The 18,847-nt window shown below is 39.1% G+C and overlaps 3 protein-coding genes across 3 annotated transcripts in view; all 3 read left to right on the top strand.

Moving 5' to 3' along the window:
- LOC135463563 (polyadenylate-binding protein 1-like) overlaps positions 1-18,847 on the top strand; it is a 35,921-nt gene that overhangs the window by 10,016 nt on the left and 7,058 nt on the right. The window contains exons 8-9 of the mRNA XM_064740864.1: positions 4,221-4,318; positions 6,023-6,226. Of these exons, the coding sequence (XP_064596934.1) occupies positions 4,221-4,318; positions 6,023-6,226 (302 nt within the window). The remainder of the gene's footprint in view (positions 1-4,220; positions 4,319-6,022; positions 6,227-18,847) is intronic.
- Positions 7,264-8,739, top strand: LOC135463562 (uncharacterized). Its single transcript, XM_064740863.1, has 2 exons — positions 7,264-7,903; positions 8,471-8,739. The coding sequence occupies exons 1-2, from the start codon at positions 7,664-7,666 to the stop codon at positions 8,549-8,551; spliced, it is 321 nt and encodes a 106-aa protein (XP_064596933.1). The 5' UTR covers positions 7,264-7,663; the 3' UTR covers positions 8,552-8,739.
- LOC135463561 (polyadenylate-binding protein 1-B-like) lies at positions 16,494-18,835 on the top strand. The gene is made up of 3 exons (XM_064740862.1): positions 16,494-17,010; positions 18,289-18,482; positions 18,716-18,835. The coding sequence occupies exons 1-3, from the start codon at positions 16,818-16,820 to the stop codon at positions 18,833-18,835; spliced, it is 507 nt and encodes a 168-aa protein (XP_064596932.1). The 5' UTR covers positions 16,494-16,817.

Genomic DNA, 18,847 nt, shown 5'->3' with positions numbered 1-18,847 from the left:
ATTTACGGACTGGTCATTGGATTGACATTTCTGTTTACGAACTGGTCATTGGATTGACATTCCTGTATTTACGAACTGGTCATTGGATTGACATTCTTGTATTTACGGACTGGCCATTGGATTGACATTCCTGTATTTATGGACTGGTCATTAGATTGACATTCCTGTATTTACGGACTGGCCATTGGATTGACATTACTGTATTTACGGACTGGCCATTGGATTGACAATCCTGTATTTACGGACTTTGCCATTGATTTGACATTCCTGCACTTTAGGAATGCTCATTGGATTGATATTTCTGTATTTTACGGACTGGTCATTGGATTGACATTGCTGCATTTACGGATTGGTCATTGGATTGACATTCCTGTATTTACGGAGTGGTCATTGGATTGACATACCTGTATTTACGGATTGGTCATTGGATTGACATTTCTGTTTACGGAGTGGTCATTGGATTGACATTCCTGTATTTACGGATTGGTCATTGGATTGACATTCCTGTATTTACGGACTGGTCATTGGATTGACATTCCTGTATTTACGGATTGGTCATTGGATTGACATTCCTGTATTTACGAACTTGTCATTGGATTGACATTCCTGTATTTACAGGTTGGTCATTGGATTGACATTCCTGTATTCACCGACTGGTCGTTGGATTGACATTCCTGTATTTACGGAGTGGTCATTGGATTGACATTCCTGTATTTACGGACTGGTCATTGGATTGACATTCCTGTATTTACGGACTGGTCATTGGATTGACATTCCTGTATTTACGGACTGGTCATTGGATTGACATTTCTGTTTACGGACTGGCCATTGGATTGACATTCCTGTATTTACGGGACTGGTCATTGGATTGACATTCCTGTATTTACGGACTGGTCATTGGATTGACATTCCTGTATTTACGGACTGGTCATTGGATTGACATTCCTGTATTTACGGACTGGTCAATTGGATTGACATTCCTGTATTTACAACCGGTCATTGGATTGACATTCCTGTATTTATGGACTGGTCATTGGATTGACATCCTGTATTTACGGACTGGTCATTGGATTGACATTCCTGTATTTTACGGACTGGTCAATTGATTGACATTCCTGCATTTACGGACTGGTCATTGATTGACATTCCTGTTTACGGACTGGTCCATTGGATTGACATTACTGTATTTACGAGCTGGTCATTGGATTGACATTCCTGTATTTACGGACTGGCCATTGGATTGACATTCCTGTATTTACGGACTGGTCATTGGATTGACATTCCTGTATTTACGGACTGACCATTGGATTGACATTACTGTATTTACGGACTGGTCATTGGATTGACATTCCTGTATTTACGGATTGGTCATTGGATTGACATTTCTGTTTACGGACTGGTCATTGGATTGACATTCCTGTATTAACGGAGTGGTCATTGGATTGACATTCCTGTATTCACGGACTGGTCATTGGATTGACATTCCTGTATTTACGGACTGGTCATTGGATTGACATTCCTGTATTCACGGTCTGGTCATTGGATTAACATTCCTGTATTTACGGATTGGTCGTTGGATTGACATTCTTGTATTTACGGACTGGCCATTGGATTGATATTCCTGTATTTACGGACTGGTCATTGGATTGACATTCCTGTATTTACGGTCTGGTCATTGGATTGACATTTCTGTTTACGGACTGGTCATTGGATTGACATTCCTGTATTTACGGACTGGTCATTGGATTGACATTCCTGTATTTACGAACTGGTCATTGGATTGACATTCCTGTATTTACGGTCTGGTCATTGGATTGACATTCCTGTTTACGGACTGGTCATTGGATTGACATTCCTGTATTTACGCAGTGGTCATTGGATTGACATTCCTGTATTTACGGACTGGTCATTGGATTGACATTCCTGTATTTAAGAACTGGTCATTGGATTGACATTCCTGTATTTACGGTCTGGTCATTGGATTGACATTTCTGTTTACGGACTGGTCATTGGATTGACATTCCTGTATTTACGGAGTGGTCATTGGATTGACATTCCTGTATTTACGGACTGGTCATTGGATTGACATTCCTGTATTCACGGTCTGGTCATTGGATTGACATTTCTGTTTACGGAGTGGTCATTGGATTGACATTCCTGTATTTACGGTCTGGTCATTGGATTGACATTCCTGTATTTACGAACTGGTAATTGGATTGACATTCCTGTATTTACGGACTGGTCATTGGATTGACATTTCTGTTTACGGACTGGTCATTGGATTGACATTCCTGTATTTACGGACTGGTCATTGGATTGACATTCCTGTATTTACGGACTGGTCGTTGGATTGACATTCCTGTATTTACGGACTGGCCATTGGATTGACATTCCTGTATTTACGGACTGGTCATTGGATTGACATTCCTGTATTTACTGACTGGTCATTGGATTGACATTCCTGTTTACGGACTGGTCATTGGATTGACATTCCCTGTATTTACGGACTGGTCATTGGATTGACATTCCTGTATTTACGGACTGGTCATTGGATTGACATTCCTGTTTACGGACTGGTCATTGGATTGACAATCCTCTATTTACGGACTGGTCATTGGATTGACATTTCTGTATTTACGGACTGGTCATTGGATTGACATTTCTGTTTACGGACTGGCCATTGGATTGACATTCCTGTTTACGGACTGGTCATTGGATTGACATTCCTGTATTTACGGACTGGTCATTGGATTGACATTTCTGTTTACGGACTGGTCATTGGATTGACATTCCTGTATTTACGGACTGGTCATTGGATTGACATTCCTGTATTTACGGACTGGTCATTGGATTGACATTTCTGTTTACGGACTGGTCATTGGATTGACATTCCTGTTTACGGACTGGTCATTGGATTGACATTCCTGTATTTACTGACTGGTCATTGGATTGACATTTCTGTTTACGGACTGGTCATTGGATTGACATTCCTGTATTTACGGACTGGTCATTGGATTGACATTCCTGTATTTACGGACTGGTCATTGGATTGACATTCCTGTATTTACTGACTGGTCATTGGATTGACATTCCTGTATTTACGGACTGGTCATTGGATTGACATTCCTGTATTTACGGACTGGTCATTGGATTGACATTCCTGTATTTACGGACTGGTCATTGGATTGACATTCCTGTATTTACTGACTGGTCATTGGATTGACATTCCTGTATTTACGGACTGGTCATTGGATTGACATTCCTGTATTTACGGACTGGTCATTGGATTGACATTCCTGTATTTACGGACTGGTCATTGGATCGGAATATTCATGAACTATTCAAGATTTGAGTACTAGGAGATACAGCAGCTGTTTTGTGATTCCTTGTGGTGTTAGGATTTGGATTGGAGCTGAACTTAGTACACTGTTTGAGTCAGTAAGCCAGATGTTCACATTTTGTTACAGTTTGCCACTCTCTTTATGATGTGTTACCGTCATTGTGTAAATAAATATATGTATTGTTTAAAATCATTTTTGTGATTGACAAACAGAGTTTGTCAATTCTGTCATAATTAAACCGTATGACCAGTCTTCAGGTGGGGATGTTCTACCCAATATTGGCAGGTACCTGGGCCATGTAACATCCCAGTATTCTTAAAGGTCACTCAAGTTGGGTGAGACACACGAGTGAGACTTAATTGTGTGCACTTCTCATTAATGTATGAAAACACTTTTTTAAAGGAAGTTCTTATCCTGGCACTCAAAGGCAGGTAACAAAGCTTCTAAGTTATTTGTTGTCAAAGCACAGGGTACAGTAATGATCTCCCACCAAAAAATACTTGCAAAATAAAGAACCTCATCTGAAAACTTACGACAGTGGCCATACAAAGGTCTTTCACACACCAAGTGAAATAGCATAGCATGCTTCCACGAACGGTCAGTTACTTTGGTCACTTTTCTCCTGAATGTCACCTTGTGGTGCACCATGCTACAACCAGTTACCACATCAGATACGAGACCGGCAAGAGAAATAAGACTTAAAAGCTTTGTGAAAGTGGTCCCAACAAGATTTTAACAAAAACTAAAGTTGTATGGCTGTACATTTCCTTATTTATTTTTCAGCTGAGCTAGCTTTGGACACAATGAACTTTGACACAATTAAGGGCAGACCAATCCGTATCATGTGGTCTCAGCGTGATCCATCTTTGAGAAGATCAGGAGTTGGAAATATCTTCATTAAAAACTTGGACAAAAGTATTGATAACAAGGCCTTGTACGACACATTTTCTGCGTTTGGAAATATTTTGTCCTGTAAGGTAAGTAAATCTCGATTTTTGATAATCTTAAAAGGAAGGTTCTACAGAAGGGATGTTTTTGACAACCCTTGTTTCTGCCTTATGGTTTGTTTTAATGCGTACATTGTAAAAATACTGATTTCACCTAAATATTGTGGTTTTCTAAGTGACCTGTTTTTGATTGATTTCTCCATCTTATCTTCAAACGCCTTTTTTGTCAGGTATTCTTACTAGAACTACTAATTGTTTGATAATCTTATTCTTGCAGATTGCTGCTGATGAAAACGGCTCCAAAGGCTATGGATTTGTACATTTTGAAACCGATGAAGCTGCCAGAAATGCCATTGACAAGGTCAATGGCATGTTGTTGAACTGCAAGAAAGTGTAAAATATTTCTTGTTGTTTTAAGTTGTTGTATGTAGGCAATATAAGCATATATTTACTTTATAACACTCCCGATATTAAAGACACCTGTACACCGCCGACAGCCAAGTGGAAGTCAAATTGAAGGGTGCATAAGGAGAAATCTGTGAATTTAGAACTAGGGATTTTGGCAGCATGCAGTTAGTTAATAGCAATGGCAATGTTCATGTGTTGACCGACTAAACCTGCTCAAAAACTTGTAGTAAGCATTCCTGAACATGTGCCTTTGCTGTACAACAACACTAAAGAAGTCACTTGTAAATATGGGGAAATATTTATAGGATTTTGTTTCCCTCTAGTCCTCCTTTCACTTATTGTTATAAAAAATATTCACATGGCTGGGTGTGTTTTCCCTTCAATTGTCATGAATTGAATGTGGAATATAATTCCTAACCATAAACTTTCATGACCATAATAACCTCATATCTACGTGAAGAAGTGAGAAAGTGAAATGTGTACAGTGAAGTCCAATGTTCCTCAAGTACATGCATTTCCCCTCTTGACGTTTACGATGTTATTGAAAATGTGCTCCTCGAACAAACCTTTTATTTTAATTTGCTGCTTTCCCCACAGGTTTGTCGGCAGATTCATGTCAAAAAAGGAGAGGATGGAGGTCCTAGGAGACAAAGCCAAGAAATTCACCTATGTGTACGTCAAAAACTTTGGAGAGGAGCTTGATGATGCAAAAATGTTCGAGCTCTTTGAACCCTATGGAAAAATAATCAGCGCAAAGGTATGTAATCTAGATGAGCAAAGAGCCCAAAATAAACAGACCAATTTTGATCTTAGTTGATCAAGTATATAGAGATAGCCTGTCAGACTAGTTTTCTTGTGCATTTGAATTCAGATTTTACCCTGAAATGCGAAAGGTAGAAAGTAGATATATTTCAAAGGGAAGACAACAATTAATACAACTATAGTTTATTTGGAAGAGTGGGGAGCTAAATGTCTACATTTTGTGCTGAGCAGCTTAGTAACTCTATAAATCAACTTTTTAATCACACTATAGACAAAAGGACGTTACAGGGGCAGTGCTCCAAGAGCCTCCGGCCAATGCAGAAAGTTGGAAAATTGCCTTGGTGCAAAGGAAACTCCTGCGATTGCCAAGATAAAGATTTCTGAAAGGCAGATAAGTAAGCGGTGGTCATTCACCTTACAAGCGAGCAACCTAGGCTCAAGACAACACTAAACCGTATGCGGTTGACGTTTTGAGGCAAATATTCACTGGTTTTGTTCAAGACCAGTGCCTTATAGTTCGGTAGAATCTTGTTCAAATTTCCCTGCACGGATTGCTTTTTCAAGGTGATGAGAGACGGTAGTCGCTCCACAGGCTTTGGGTTTGTGTGCTTCAGCTCTCCTGAGGAAGCCACAAAGGCTGTGACGGAAATGAACGGCCGCATCATTGTGTCCAAGCCCCTGTATGTGGCCCTGGCTCAGCGTAAGGAGGACCGTCAGGCCCACCTCGCCTCTCAGTACATGCAGAGGATGGCACAGATGAGGCAACAGGTATGCAACATCCTATAGCTTCAAACTTCAGTTCTGGTCTCTGGAAATCTTGGGTACAGAAGTTGTCAGATAAAGTATACTTCAGAACAATCCACCAAAGTATCCACTGATGAGGACATAATAAACAGATAAGACAGCAAATTTCTGTCTTATCATGGATACATGATACAAAGTTATGTTTAGGGAAATATTTTTTTGACAAATGCTTCTCCAAGAAGAGATGCTTTAAGTGACCGTGATTTATTAGTAGAAACAGACTGCCTTTTTGTTGTCATACCTCATGTACATGTTGGATTAGCTTGGTTCTAGGCATCAAAGATGTGTTTTTGCAACCACCTGCTGTTGTGATACCTTTGTTCACTTGTGTTCATGAACAGATGTGGTCACCAATATCTTTTGTGATTGCAGATGGGCCAGATGTTCCAGTCCTCTGGTGCCGGATACTTTGTGCCCACGATGCCCCAGACAGCCCAGAGGGGATTCTTCCCACCCACCCAGATCCCCCAGGTGCGCAGCAGCCCCAGGTGGCACGCCCAGGTTAGGCCGACTGTACGGCCCGCTGCAGGTAATTCATGCACCGAAGACAGGCACCTTGCCATGTGACCTTATGCCAAAGGTTATAATTCACAATGGTGATTGCCCTTGAAGGTATATGGCGTGTTCTTTTTTCAAAATTGGTCACAGTAAGTGAATAACCTGGGGCTAGATTTAGAATGCACATGAGCATGATCCTTTCATGCTACACCATACTAATATGTGGCAAAATTTTGCATAGACTGAAATCATAAGTCTTCATGGACTATTTGTCCCGAAGTGTAATATTTTGCATGCTTATACCTTTGGGACTAGACTAGAATGTGATATTTGAAGTCTGAGCTACATAATAGTACAGATAATCAAAAGCTAACTTTTGACCATGCTTGTCGTGATATTTTGTTTTTTAACACATCCATATTTTACTCTTCTTAAAAGCACAAGTGTGCAAGATGTCTGTTTGCATTGATGGCCATCTACAGGAAGTACATTATAAACATGACAATTGGGTGAGGTGGAAATAAGGTGGTTGTTTTCATCTCAATAATGCGTGTCACATCTACACAGCCCCTGTATTTGTGGAACTTTTGTATGTGTATGCCTGGCTGGTGTTAGGCTATCCTGTTCGTGTGGTTTGTCGTCAATACAGACGATGTGTACTGTACTGGAATTTTCACAGTACAGTTTACCAACCAGTTTAAAAGCACTTCATATATTGTGAGATTCCGATTCTCAATGCAAATTTTCTACAAAAAAAGAAAATATGGACATAATCAAAAGTCTAGCAGATAACCTAAAGATGTCCCCTGTAATGTATGATTTTGCCATACCTGAATGTCACAAGAAAGATTAATCTTCATGAACTGACAAGATTTTCCCCACAATGTTTCAGGCTTCCAGACTATGCCGACAGGTGCAGGAGTCCGACAGCCCCGCCCGGGTGGCCCACAGAATATGCGTGGCGGTGTGAGTGCTCGGCAAATCACAGGCCAGTCTGGCGGCACTCGTATGAGTGGATTCCACGGTGCCCGTCCTGCAGGGGTTCCCGGCTCCCAGCCTGGTGGACGCCCGGGCTACAAGTTCACCCAGAACATGCGCAACCCTCCGCAGACCCCCGTCATTCAACAGCAGGCCATGTCACAGGTGAGCAAGCCCAAGGTGGTTCAGAAAAGACGTCTTTGCTCTTGAGCAGTCTACATAGCAGAGTTGTTTCCCTTGTTTGCTGTAAATTCTAACCCCTTCACAAACTTCCTATTGCACCAAGATGTGATAGACAATGTGTCACATAGAGGTTGATACATATTACGGTCTATTATTTGTGTTAGCATGATTTGAGGCTTGAAGACTTTTGTGAGGGGTTATTCCCCTTTTGATTAAGAGTAAAATTAGAGGACAAATTCCACAAAGCCATTTCTGAAAGCCAAATCAAATGTTAAAATCTTTTTCACAATGCACTGGAAGGTGAAATTTTTACACCTGTCTTAAATAGTATTGATGAGGTGAACAAAAGACGCTACAACGTTGGATACTGCACTGAATAAAAGCCTTCGTGATGGTCTGGACACTTGCATGTAACTTGGCTGATATGAGTTTCATTTGCAAGAAAATAACCAGGTTATCTAAGTTAAACAAATCAACCTAAACAAATCAACTGAATACTGAACTGCTAGTATGTACTTAACAGAAACGATAACTTTATGATTTTGACAGGTTGAGGATGCTGTGACTGTACTGCAGGCTCACCAAGCTAAAGATGCTGCCAGCGATGGTGCTCCGCAGAAGGGGAGATAACTGGTCGGCCAGTACTACACACCTATACGGCACTGGATTGTGGTGACAAAAAGACTATAATGTCACTGACACCAACAGTGGGGCGATCCACGTCATTCGATATTTTATTCATTTTAAGATGTATAGTAGTTTTCGTCCTTAACGCTCTTTCGTTATTATTCAAAACTAAGTAGTGTACCGCATGAGATTAAAACACTGTTATATTTGATCCATATTTGTCCGTGAAATTGTTCTGTTGAAAGTCTATTGTAGGCGAATACCATTATTTATTTATTTTTCATTTATTTTATTTATTTATTTATTTGCTGTTTAACGTTGTGTTCAAGAATTTTTCACTTATACGAAGGCGGTCAGATTTATTGCAAGCTGAAGCCGGAGTTCCAGGAGTAAACTATACATGTATCAGTTAACCTTCAAAAGGTAGCCTACCTGACAAACCTCACGACAATGCTTAAGTTGACACAAGGAGAGACTGAATCGAGCGTGCGACCTTACTTTATTTATTTATTTGATTGGAGCTTTACGCAGAACTCAAGAATATTTTCACTTATACGACTGCGGCCAACATTATGGTGGGAGGAAACCAGGCACAGCCCGGCGGAATCCCACGACCATCCGCGGGTTGCCGCTGACCTTCTTACTTACGGCCGGAGAGGAAACCAGCATGAGTTGGGCTTGGACTCACAGCGACCGCATTGGTGACAGGCTCCCGGGTCATTACGCTGCGCGAGAGCGCTAATCGACTGAGCCACGGAGGCCCCCGCAACCTTACTCGTAAAGGGCGTAATAACTGTGTGTTAAGTGGTGAAAAACGTGATGTGAGGTCAACCCTCACAATATGGTCAGAATAAAGGCTAACCCCCATTGTTTAGCTGCCTTTAATGGGACATATTAGTCTCGTATTAGTGATTTCTTTGTCCTTGGATGTGCAATGATGTCTATGACATTAGACGTCTCTTAATCTATTAGACACCTCTGGTCTAGAATTATTTGGGATACATTTTTAATAAGTAATAACATGAAAACAATGCAACTAGTTAGTACGACAATATGTACGACGTGAAACCCCAAACACTCACACACTCAATCACGCACTCAAACTGTATTGCGCACGCATGGTTTCACAGGAAGATATTGAAATGGGGTTGTCAAGTAAATATAGACACAGTTTTAGGTTAACATTCTTTTGCCGCATTTTTATAGTGTTAGTTCACTTATTATACCCAATATCCCCTCCAGCCTCTATCATATGATGATGTTAAGTAAATCTTTATGTCCACCCGAGTGCATTGTTTTCACTTATTTTCTTGTTAGTTAAGTTTGGCGAACGGTTTTACTTCAGACGTACGATATATATAACCTGTATAGGCCTGTAAACAGGATGTCGAGTAGCAAGTACGGTAAATATCAGCTTGTGATCATTACAGATGAGTCATCTCGAAACTCATGAAACGTACATACATACAATCTGATGTATATATGTAAAATGGCTGTAATAAGTGGGAAGTTTGCCTGTATTTTCTATATATATATATATATATATATATATATATATATATATATATATATATATATATATATATATATATATATATATGTATATCTATATATCTATATCTATATATATATATATATATATATATATATATATATATATATATATATATATATATATATATATATATATATATATATATATACATCAGTCCATATTTTGGAAAAGAATGTTATATACAGGTTAATCATATATGAAAGGCGGATGTACTCAATTATACTTTCTTGGCATTTGGATTGGACTAGCAGCCTGGCACATGCTCAATGGAAAGACAAACCATGACACGGCAAACCATACAGTGGATGTTAATAATGTACATTTCAAAACATCGACCGTCTGCTGTGCATGAAAAAAAGCATGCAGAGTTATGACAGGAATTGAAACCGACAGAAAAATTTGCAATAAATACACAAGAAAAAAAATGGTTCACGCGCTATGTAATAAATCTTTAGTATTTGTAACCAATATATATGCCTGTGATATATCAGGCTGTATTACAGATATGGGTCTTACATGGTTTCAATTTATTTATTTAATTGGTGTTTTACGCAGCACTCAAGAATATTTCACTAATACGACGGCAGCCAGCATTCTGGTGGGAGGAAACCAGGCAAAGCCCGGGGGAAACTCATGATCATCCGCAGGTTGCTGACAGACCTTCCCAATTACGGCCGGAAAGGAAGCCAGCATGAGCTGGACTTGAACTCACACCGACCGCATTTGGTGAGAGGTTTCTGGGTCACTACGCTGCGCTAGCGCGCTAACCGACTGAGCCACGGAGGCCCCACATAGTTTCAAAAGAAGTTTGTCGAATGAAATCAACACATCCACAGGTCATGAGGTAAACTTGTTTGTCAGTCCGTATATACTAGCCCGTATACTATCTCTCTATTTTGTAAACGCTACCATTCTTCCAGTCAGCATCTGCAATATTACACGTAATGTTTATAGGCCACCTACCCAGCTAAATTGTTTTAACAAATTGTTTAGTTTGTGCAGATAATGTGGCACTATATTTTAAAAAAACGGTCTGATAATGGTTTCATTTCTGTTTTGACGGAATGTGTTGCACCTCAGTGACCCCCTCCCCTCATCCAATTGTTAAAATAAGTGAGTGAGTGCTTGGGGTTTAACGTCGTACTCAACAATTTTTCAGTCATATGACGACGAAGGAATCATTAGGGTGCATGTACGTGTAATGTGCCTCCTTGTTGCAGGGCGGATTTCCACCGCTCTTTTATTTAGTGCTGCTTCACTGAGACGACTTACCGAAGGCCAGTAAGCCGCCCCCCCCTCCCCCCGAGCCATTATACTGATACGGGTCAACCAGTCGTTGCACTATCCCCTTCATGAATTGTCAAAATAATACTTGGTTTCTAACATGTAAACAGGATGTCGATTAAAAAACGTTATGGCATGTCATGTGTTTACTGGAGGTTATATAGTCCACACACTCCCGAGGTTCTGTAGTGATCACGTGACCTGCTGTGACTGTTATATATATATATGGATTTCTTTCATATAATTCGGAAAAATTTTGATATAAAATGGGCTTAAATAAACTATCGCAAATCACTTGTAAACTATTTATGTTAGAGGTATAGAAGCGACAGTCGACGAATTTATTTATATATTGTTTATTTATTTTAACGTATATATTCAGAATATTTCACTTGTATCTGCGTTGGTGGTCAGATTTGCGATAGGAGCCATAAAACCACCCGTCTTCGGCAAATAACTGACGAATTTTCACACGAATTTGAGCCCGGAGTTGCAGTTAAATGTGTATAGATCTGTGTTACATTGCTATCAAACTTCTGAACAGGTAATCGTACGGAAAATCCAAATGTAACAGGTATACGAAGAAAACAAAACTGGGAGCATACATTCTGCGACTACATTATGTCTGCTTTGACGCCTAAGGACGATATATTTATTTATTTATGTGAATGGTGCTTTACGCCATACCCAAAAATATTTCACTTATTCGACGGCAGCCAGCATTATGGTGGGAGTAAACCGGGCAGAGCCTGGGGGAAACCCACGCCCATCCGCAGGTTGCAGCAAAACCTTCCCACTTACGATCGGAGAGGAAGCCGGCATGAGCTGGACTTGAACTCACAGCGACCGCATTGGTGAGAATCAGCGTAGAATTTTGTCGTTCTGCGTTTATGTGTATGTGTTCTTGGGGCTTAGCATGCATGTCATATAACGACAAAACTGTTTATGTATATAAATGCTTACAAATCAGCAACTCAAACGTCCCATATAGCAACATGATTTAGTTAAGCAAAATAAGACAAAATTTGTATGCCTTATTGAATTTTTACATCTAAAGATTGTAATTTTTGCATCTAACTCTATTTTGGTGTCAGAGGTGAAGAAATGCAATGTGCCGGTAAGTACAAGCACCTTGGTTTAATACTCCACGGATATATATCAGTGAATCGCAAACCTATGCCTTTTTGCTTCGAGAAGCTATGTAAGCTCAGGGGCGATAACTGTGGGTTGAAACTTGCAGCTCTTTGATTGTCTTGTTCAGATCGTTGTACTCCTTATTTTGAAAAAATGGAAGGTTTGTGAATACCCTGTGAATACCCTGGATCATCAAATTATTAAAATTAGTTTAAATTTTGAAAAAGTTATAATCTGACAGGCTTTACAATATTAGTAACTTCATTGCCAATTTTGATCAGTTACACGTGTACAGAAGAGGATGATATCTTGTGAAAGGTACTGATTTGAGATATTCTAAAATAGTAGCAAAAATTCAATCGTATATTTGCATTTATCGATTTCTAGCCTCTATAAATACGCAAACTTCCTTGTTGTTTCTATGGGTTACGTACTGTGTGCATATTATACTTTACCTATTGTTTTAGGATGTATTTATAATTTGTATGTCTATGAATTATTCTATTCTCATTTAATTATGCAGGACCTCTCTGGCGAAGGTGGTTAGCGTGCCAGCTCGACGCAATGACCCAGTGCCTCTCACCAATGCGGTCGCTGTGAGTTCAAGTCCAGCTCATGCTGGCTTCCTCTTCGGATAGTCGTGGATTTCCTTCAAGCTCTGTCCTCCTACTATAATGCTGGCCGCCGTCGTATAATTGAAATATTTCTGGGTACGGCGCAAAACCCCAATCAGATAAATAAAGGGTTTCATTATAGTGCTTCTGTGTTCTCTTTTAGTTGATTTTGTACAATATTCCATGCATAGATGTCATTAGTCTTTGGACATCAAGTGCAATAAATCTTTAGTCTCTAAACCTGGCTGACTTTTTGGCGTCTCATATATATGTGCGATCCACAGCCCTCGTTGACGTTTCACATGGGGTGAGGGTTCAACACCCGACCCTGAACACGGAATTTGTAGAGTAACCCGCCCTCATGCTTTTCATAATCTGCGACGTCCATGTGTTCATACACTAACCCTAATTTGTTACAACCACTTTTCCACTAACAGTGTGCGCATACCCGTATACTATCTCACATGTGAGAAAGTTCATCAGTGACTTGCAAAAATTCAGTGGTTTATATACATCGGGAATTCTGGTTTCTATTGCCCACAAACTGACCCCCATCGTATATAATTGAAAGCTTAATTTTTTCAATCACAGTGTCCTTTAAATATCAATCAAAATTAATCAATCAATCGATAACTAAATCTTATACAATTTTATACATGTATTGCTACTACCAACGAAAAACGTTGAGTGCCTGTGCTCATACAACGTTATTAACTGAAAACCGTGAAAATTCAACGTCACAACATGTGATTTGATATACACAGAACACAAATACCTTCCGTGGACTAAATATCGTACATATGTAGGCATAATCAGACGCTCAATGATCAGTTTTCGAAAAGGTTTATACGTACATCGCTTGTGATGTTTTTGCATGATTGGCAGAATTATTGTCGAATATATTTAATAGTTGCTAGTTTGCTGGACCATGGATTTATTTATTTATTTCTTTATTTATTTCTTTATTTATTTATTTCTTTATTTATTTATTTATTTATTTATTTATTTATTTATTTATTTATTTATTTATTTATTTATTTATTTATTTATTTATTTATTTATGGTCATTCATTTATACAGGCCAATGTTTAAGCTTATTTACATGTACATATTTGCTTAGTTACTTACTTAGGCCATCTAACTTACTTATCTATTAGTTTTTCTTTTATCTCCTACTTTAATGTTTTGCAATTTTGTAATTGTCTAATATACCTGGCTTCACCCTGCCGTCCATGCACGTTGTTAATGCGCCACACCTGCCCTTCACTGTATAGACGATACCTGGGGAGTCAAGTCAGACTCTGATCAGCGCAAGACGAATATTAATACACAGTAATTTTTAAAAATCACACAGGTGAGTGTCAGGGATCGGATTAAGGTGTTTGGATATGAAATTACCTGTCTCGCCTTGATTGGATTATCTATGTAGACTGTTCAATAGCTACCTGCACTAATCTACCATCACCTGAAAACGCAAGAAAGAGCCCGTAAACTTTGGACAGTCTGAGTGAACTCACGTTTGACACGCAGCCCACCCTAATCAGTATAGAATTGTAATAAATTTCTTATACAGACAAAGACTTCCCACAATAAGCCTGTAATTGTGTCAGAAAACGTATAGGGTGGGGTGGGGTTAGGTGGGGTAGGGGAGGGTCATTACAACACGTGTTCACATATGAAGCCTAATGTCATTTCAGCATGGGTTGAAATTTGACTTGAAAATGCCCGCATAAAATTATGACTATATTCACATATATTTGGTGCCAACGAGCATCCTAGAGGTAGAACTGTAATGTCATGTCAAATATTTGCTGCCATTGTAACAAAGGCATGTCAAGTCAGGTATTTGGTATTGCCAACAAGTTTTCCAGGGCACTCCACCCATAAAACTGACCACCAGCGTATAGGGCCCAAGTGGAAAAAAACTAGTATTTCGCTAAACATCGATCAGATAAATAAATACTGACCGCCATCATAGAAGTGAAAAACTGCATAGCGTTAAGCAACTTTCAGATCAGTCTATAAATAACCTATATGTCTATTCGGTATCGTAACTATAGCAGTCTATACACTGTATCAATAATGTATGATTATACTAGTGTTTGTTTACATATATCGAAAGCCCTGTATACGCTTTTAGCGTTGTTGTAAATATGTTTCAATTTAGCAAAATTAAAGAAACTGACTCTGATCTAAACCCCGTTGTAGTTTACAGATGTATGTAATCAATTACGTGTCAACAGCTATAGACTGTCTTAAAAACTGCTCTAAATTTTGTAGCATGTTTCCATGGTTACAGAAAATCTAGACTCTTTTGGATGGGTGGTTCGGTATATACAAGTGTATATATAATCTAAAAAATAAAAATTAAAAAAAGCGTATAATTTAACAAGTGGTTGATATTTTGATGTGATGATTTAAACTGATGAAATCGCAAAATCTGAGAAAGACTGGAATAAAAAAAAAGGTCAAGGACAGGCCTATATACTTACTATATACTTATAAATATCGGGCAGTTTTCGAATAGTTTTCCTTAACTCTGCTGAAGCGATAGAGAGTCCTGACGTACGTTTATAACCTGAAGAGCATACATATAAATTTCGTATGAATCATATTTATTGTATCTCAACAGTCACAAACATCAAAAATAACCACTGGTTTTGCTAGTCTATTTCATTTCACAAAACATCAATCGTCTTAGAAGTCAGCTGGGAAATAAAATGTATGTTGTTGTTGCAACTGGCTATCTAGGAATATAAGGTATGTTTCTGATGCAACGTACAACCATGTACATTTGTATGCCTTAATATGCAGGCCCTACCGAATGTGTGCATATTGCTTTCCTAACCTCCACGTCACTCAGATTATTTGCTTTCTTTCGCCCAGTACGCAGTACTATACGTCAACCAAAAGATCACGAAAAGCTTTTGCCATTTATTGAGATATGCCTGCAACCAGTCAAACACGCGTTCGTCTTCTTACACAAAGACGATAAACTGCGCACATGACGAAGGCTTGCCGTGCTGTCAGGCCATGTTTGGGCCAACGTGGTTCGCTATAAATAGATACATCTATGACATCATTACTTCGCCGTCCTCCATGCTTCTATAACTGTAAAAAGGCGAGCTTAGTCTGAAACGCTCCCTCCCAGGTCGCGCCCCTCCGAAAAGTTACCCCCTGTCGCGACCACAGGAGATTATATTGGCACAACAGGTGTCCCTCATTTAAATAATAATAATATTTTGCTTGACATGTCTGAAACGGCTTGTTTTTGTCGTGTCGGAAGGGGGAACTACTTGAAGACGTCACGCGCAGGAATCCCCACGTGACTGATATATAAGAGGAACGCGCCGTGTCTGTTCGTCCCTCTTCGATTTTGTATGCGTTGGGCATAACACGTGTTGTGTGAATTTTTTTTTATCACACAACACTGTTAGGTTATAACTTCTTACGAAGTTTATATAGTGTAAAACCACAAAAAAATCAGTAAAACCTTTAAAAAACAAACCAAAAAGTTATCAAGAATCGAAGCAACAGCGACAGTCCTCGAGAGAAGAACTCCAGCTTGAAGGAATCCACGCTGATAAAAGTCGACCAAGAAAAAAAAAACGGTGGGTGTGCTAAGGAAAACGTGGAAGGTCTCCTTTTTACTCGTCAAAAGTAAAGATAAAAATCCGTGAAAATGAATCCCGCAGGACCAAGTTATCCTATGGCGTCTCTGTACGTCGGAGATTTGCACCCAGATGTAACAGAGGCCATGTTATTCGAGAAATTCTCATCGGCGGGTCCCGTGTTGTCTATCCGGGTATGCAGAGACATGGTCACCAGACGATCCCTGGGTTACGCCTATGTGAACTTCCAGCAGCCAGCCGATGGTGAGTGAAAAGCATTAGTCAATTAGAAAATATTTAAACGCGAAAAGTGTCACATAATTTGTCCTGAAAATTGAAATGCGCCATGCCGGAACATGAAGCATGTCCTCGCACTATTACACGTGGCCACCATTTTGAAAATGAATTTTCACACCACATGGTCGTCCCAGTTTTATGTTGTAAATTGTGTAAAGTGTTGTTCTGACATTGCAGGGATGGTAAAATATAAACCAGTCGAGGTGTGGATTCATGATTACACCAATTTAATATTCAATAACGAGGCTAAATTTTATTTTTGTTTATTCTACAGGTGTGCTTACGCATACTTATATTATACTATTACAGTATGTTTTGTAGATTGAAAAGAGCGTTTAGCTTGCATATATTTTGGTTTAAGTTTTGTACAGCTAGCAGAAAGCATGTTTACTGTGAATGTGGCTGGCGTTTCTAAACCATATTCCTTCAGGTCTTAGTTTTTCACTCAGGCATGACGAAAACAGTATTGCTCAGGGTTTTTTTTTTTTTTCTTATATGCCCTGCTATACCTACAACACTATCAAGATCGGTCACTATGATCTACAAAGTTTATTGAAATTCCCACTGTGTGCAGTTAGTCTGTCACATTATTGGTTCATTTTTCGTAAATTTTTTCTTTATTGTGAAGTACTAATCAAATTTCCGCTTCCTTCAAATCGCTTCAAGACTTGTAAAGGACAAACCCAGACACCACCTGATTCTTTACAAACCCAGTCTTCAGGTACGGATGTCCTATCCAGTATTGATAGGTATCCGCACCATGTGACAACCCTTGTATTCTTGAGACAAACCAGTGAGACTTAATTGTGTGCACGTAATGAATGAAATGTATGAACGAAATGATCAGTAATGTATGAAAAAGCCTTTCTTAAAGGAAGTTCTTATCCTTGTATGCAAAGGCAGGTAACAAAGCTTCATTTCGAAGTTAATGTCAAACCACAGGGTGCAGTAATGATCTCCCACAAAAAATACTTGCAAAATAATTACATCTGAAAAGTTGTGATAGTGACCATACAAAGGTCTTTCACACACCAAGTGAAATAGCATAGCATGCTTCCACGAATGGTCAGTTACTTTGGTCACTTTTCTCCTGAATGTCACCTTGTGGTGCATCATGCTGCAACCAGTTACCACATCAGATTTGAGGCCGACAAGAGAAATAAGACTTAAAAGTTTTGTGAAAGTGGTCCCAACAAGGTTTTAACAAAAAATGTATGGCTGTACATTTCCTTATTTATTTTTCAGCTGAGCGAGCTTTGGACACAATGAACTTTGACACAATTAAGGGCAGACCAATCCGTATCATGTGGTCTCAGCGTGATCCATCTTTGAGAAGATCAGGAGTTGGAAATATCTTCATTAAAAACTTGGACAAAAGTATTGATAACAAGGCCTTGTATGACACATTTTCTGCGTTTGGAAATATTTTGTCCTGTAAGGTAAGTAAATCTCGATTTTTGATAATCTTAAAAGGAAGGTTCTACAGAAGGGATGTTTTTGACAACCCTTGTTTCTGCCTTATGGTTTGTTTTAATGCGTACATTGTAAAAATACTGATTTCACCTAAATATTGTGGTTTTCTAAGTGACCTGTTTTTGATTGATTTCTCCATCTTATCTTCAGATGCCTTTTTTTTCCTAGAACTAATTGTTTGAAAATCTTATTCTTGCAGATTGCTGCTGATGAAAACGGCTCCAAAGGCTATGGATTTGTACATTTTGAAACTGAGGAAGCTGCCAGAAATGCCATTGACAAAGTTAATGGCATGTTGTTGAACTGCAAGAAAGTGTAAGATATTTCTTGC

The sequence above is a fragment of the Liolophura sinensis genome, chromosome 3 (assembly GCF_032854445.1).
Source record: "Liolophura sinensis isolate JHLJ2023 chromosome 3, CUHK_Ljap_v2, whole genome shotgun sequence".
In the NCBI taxonomy this organism is placed as follows: Eukaryota; Metazoa; Mollusca; class Polyplacophora; order Chitonida; family Chitonidae; genus Liolophura; species Liolophura sinensis.
Note: the sequence above shows the minus strand (reverse complement) of the source record. Positions and strands in the feature narration are given on the sequence as shown.